The 3,326-nt window shown below is 42.5% G+C and overlaps 1 protein-coding gene across 1 annotated transcript; it reads left to right on the forward strand.

Annotated features, from left to right (window-relative positions):
- The first annotated feature begins 2,311 nt into the window (after positions 1-2,311).
- Positions 2,312-2,944, forward strand: LOC104988224 (inactive ribonuclease-like protein 9). Its single transcript, XM_010839471.1, has one exon. It carries the CDS (start codon positions 2,312-2,314, stop codon positions 2,942-2,944), a length of 633 nt encoding a protein of 210 aa, XP_010837773.1.
- The last annotated feature ends 382 nt before the right edge of the window (positions 2,945-3,326 follow it).

Below are 3,326 nucleotides of genomic sequence, written 5' to 3' on the forward strand. Positions count from 1 at the left end.
TTATGTACCTAAGGAAATTTTGACTCATTTCAATTTTTAAAAATATTTTGGATAAAGAGTCCTGATCTGGGACTCAGTACCCACATTTTAGGAGGAGACACTCTAGATAGACAGCCTCTCTCAGGCCCTTCCCAGTCTATAAACCTAAGCTTCTTTAACACTCCCAAGCAAGTTTAAAAGCAAAGAGGAAAAGTGAGACCTAACCAGCTGTTTGTACACCCATGTTCAAAGCAGCATAATTCACATCAGCCAAAAGGTGAAAGGAATTCATCTCAATCTCTATCCAGAAACATTTACTGAAAAAGCCTAACACTTTTGCCACTTTAGGAGGATGTTTTCTTCATAATAAGTACACTTTTACGTAGAGTAAGAAATCGATTCTCAAACTTTAGTGGGTTGAGTAGATTAAATCTAATCAAGTTTGGGGCTTGAACCCACGTGGCTGGGACTCAGACCTAGCCAAAACCCACGGTACCTGGTTTCAGGGCCTAAAGAAGTTCAGATTCTTGATGTCTCATCCCAGAAAGAATTCAGTGAGAGACAAAGTGATAGGTAAGAAATGGATTTATGCAGATTCAGAGAGAAGCATACTCCACAGACAGAATGTGGGCCATCACAGAGGGCAAGTGAGGCTGTGAAATGTGGCATGATTAGTTTTTATAGGCTGGGTAATTTCATATGCTAATGAGTAGAAGGATTATTCCAACTGTTTTGGGGAAGGGGTGGAGATTTCCAGGATTCTGGCCACCGGCCCACTCCTTGGTCTTTTGACAGTGCTTTGAAACTGTCCTGGCACCTCTGGGTGTGTCATTTCACTTGCTGATTGAAGATCAAAGTCTAGTCTTGTCTGCCATCTTGGTCCCATTTGATTCTAATTGGTTTATGTTGTGTCCTTGGGCTATGTCATTCTTTCAAAAGTTGTGCCCTGCCCCTTTCCCTCCTGTTACAAAAGGACTCAATGAGGCAAGGAGGCCATGGGCAAAGATAGGTCAAGAAGCTGGCCCCTAGTGTACCGAAAGTACTTGCCTTTCCCTGGGAAGAAAGCCTCTTAGGAGAATTAATGCTTAACAGTCAGATTTGAAATAGAAATAAAAAATGATCGATAGACCCAGGAGTCCTCTATGAATGATGACACTTTCCACTATAGTAAACTGCGTCCTGATGTTTAGCACTTGGGTCTGTTTTCTGGGCCACAGGTCACTACTGCCCAGGCTCCCTTAAGGAATGCTTTTCTTAAAATCCTTAACATAATTAGCAGAAAACATTATAATGACATGTCTCAGAAGTAGGTGCCAAACTAATATTTCCATTTCATTTTAAAGCCGTAGAATTCTTGAAAAATATGAGGCATCTACCCAGTTTCCCATATTTGTGTGACAAATATACTTCCTCGTGTATATGACAAATATTGGGTAAATATTAGTGCTCCTCCAGTGGGGTGAATAGATATGGAGACGCACACATAGGAAGGAAAGTTGTGACTGTGAAGTCTCTGATGATGAGGGTACCATGATGGCAGATAGGCACACAGGATGGGAAGAATTTAGAGACAGAAAAACCTGAGAAGGAAACATGAAGTCCACTTTAAAGAAAAGATTGGAAAAAGACTCACAAGGTCAGTAATGCACCTGAGTGGAAGAGTTCTTCTCAGTGGGGAGAGGAGGCAGAGGAGACTGTAACATGGGCCCACATTTCCAGGCAATGAGGTGATGGCAATGGTATTTACACCAATCCACACATATTTCGTGCTCACGTGACATGATGGAGCTTGCTTGATCCCTTGTGAAGGGTACTGGTGTTTAGAAATGAGCAAGAGGAGAAAGTCAGAAGATGAAGAATGGTCCTCAGAAAAGCAGGATGTTAGTGAGGGGAGGTGGTGGGGTGGTCATGTGCAGCTCTTTCCAGGGCAAGTTCTAAACTCCAGGAAGAGAACTTCAGAGAACTTCTTTACTTCAGAAGGAGAGAGCACATGAGCCTCCTCTCTGCCTCTCGCCCCACTGCCCTCTTGACCTCTTGTCCGCATTTACCCTTCTCTCCTGGCCTTCATCTCTCTCTTGGTCTCTTCCTCAATTCTTCCTTGTTACCTTCTCTCTCTGTTTCTCTTCACCGTGGTCTCTCTCCATCCCTTTCTCCTTTTCTCTCCTTCTTCCTTCACTTTTCCCTCTTACCCACAGTCTTCTAGACTAAGTATAGGTCCTCTAAGGTCACTTTGGAGTAAGTATTTTCCTGGTATTGAAATAGACTGAGATGTCAGTTTTAAAACTGTCCAAAGTCTTAGAGCTCAGAACAGCAGTAGGTGGTAGAATGGGCCATGCACAGGAACAGAAGGCACAGCCTCACAGTGAACATAACTCCTTCTCTCTTGTATTCCTTTCAGGGAAATATGGGGACTCTGATCAACATGCTGCCCCTGTTTCTGCTCTTCCTGCTCCTGAAGCCACTGCAATTCGAGCTGATAATTGATGGTTCTTTAACAGATAAAGAATTTGAAGAGCATTTAGATGGTACAACTCCTACCAGAGCACCTACCAAGGAATTATTCAAAGCCCATGTCATTATTGATCGTAAAAGACCATTACATGATCCAACATACTGTAGTGATGAAATGAAGATAAAAAATATTCACCGTAGGCTTTATTGTGTTAAGGAACATTTCTTTCTTCAAGCATCGTATGAGGACATTGAAAAGATCTGTCATAACACGTTTATGTCCTGTGGCGAAGAAGTTGGGACTTGTTACTCGAGCCAGAAAAACATAAAAGCAGTGCATTGTGTTTTAACGAGTGGGATCAAGATGCCAGATTGTGAATACTCTTCTTCTTATGAGAAGGGATGGGTCTTTATCACTTGTCGATGGCAAAATGATATCAGAGAAATTATCCCTGAATCTGTGGTTGGTATGTTGACATCCACCAGGAAAGTACCTTCCCCCTACCGTTCTTAAAGTATATTCTGAAAGATGTTAGAGCTAGAAGATAGAAGCTTATCCTTACTGATCCTTACAAGCAAATTTGAGAATGGAAATTTTGATCTCATTTGCTTTAATCATCCACCACCTGCCCTTTTTCTCCTTACATCAGACAAAAGAAAGGTGGGCAGGGCTGAGATATAGTGCTCTGAGATGTGATTTCAAACAAGTCCTACAGTTCAGCACGTTTTGAATGTGTTGTGAGGGTGAAAGCCTGAAGGGAAAGGATGACCAGCAGCAGCCGTTAGGAAACATTTGCCGAGGTGCGCTCCACAGTTGTATTCATGGAATGTCTGGTTCACTAGAAGTAATAAAGTGCAGCACTGTAGCTAGGTGTCTCTGGTGTGTTTATGTGGGG

This window comes from Bison bison, unplaced genomic scaffold, assembly GCF_000754665.1.
Source record: "Bison bison bison isolate TAMUID 2011002044 unplaced genomic scaffold, Bison_UMD1.0 scf7180017864117, whole genome shotgun sequence".
NCBI classification, from domain to species: domain Eukaryota; kingdom Metazoa; phylum Chordata; class Mammalia; order Artiodactyla; family Bovidae; genus Bison; species Bison bison.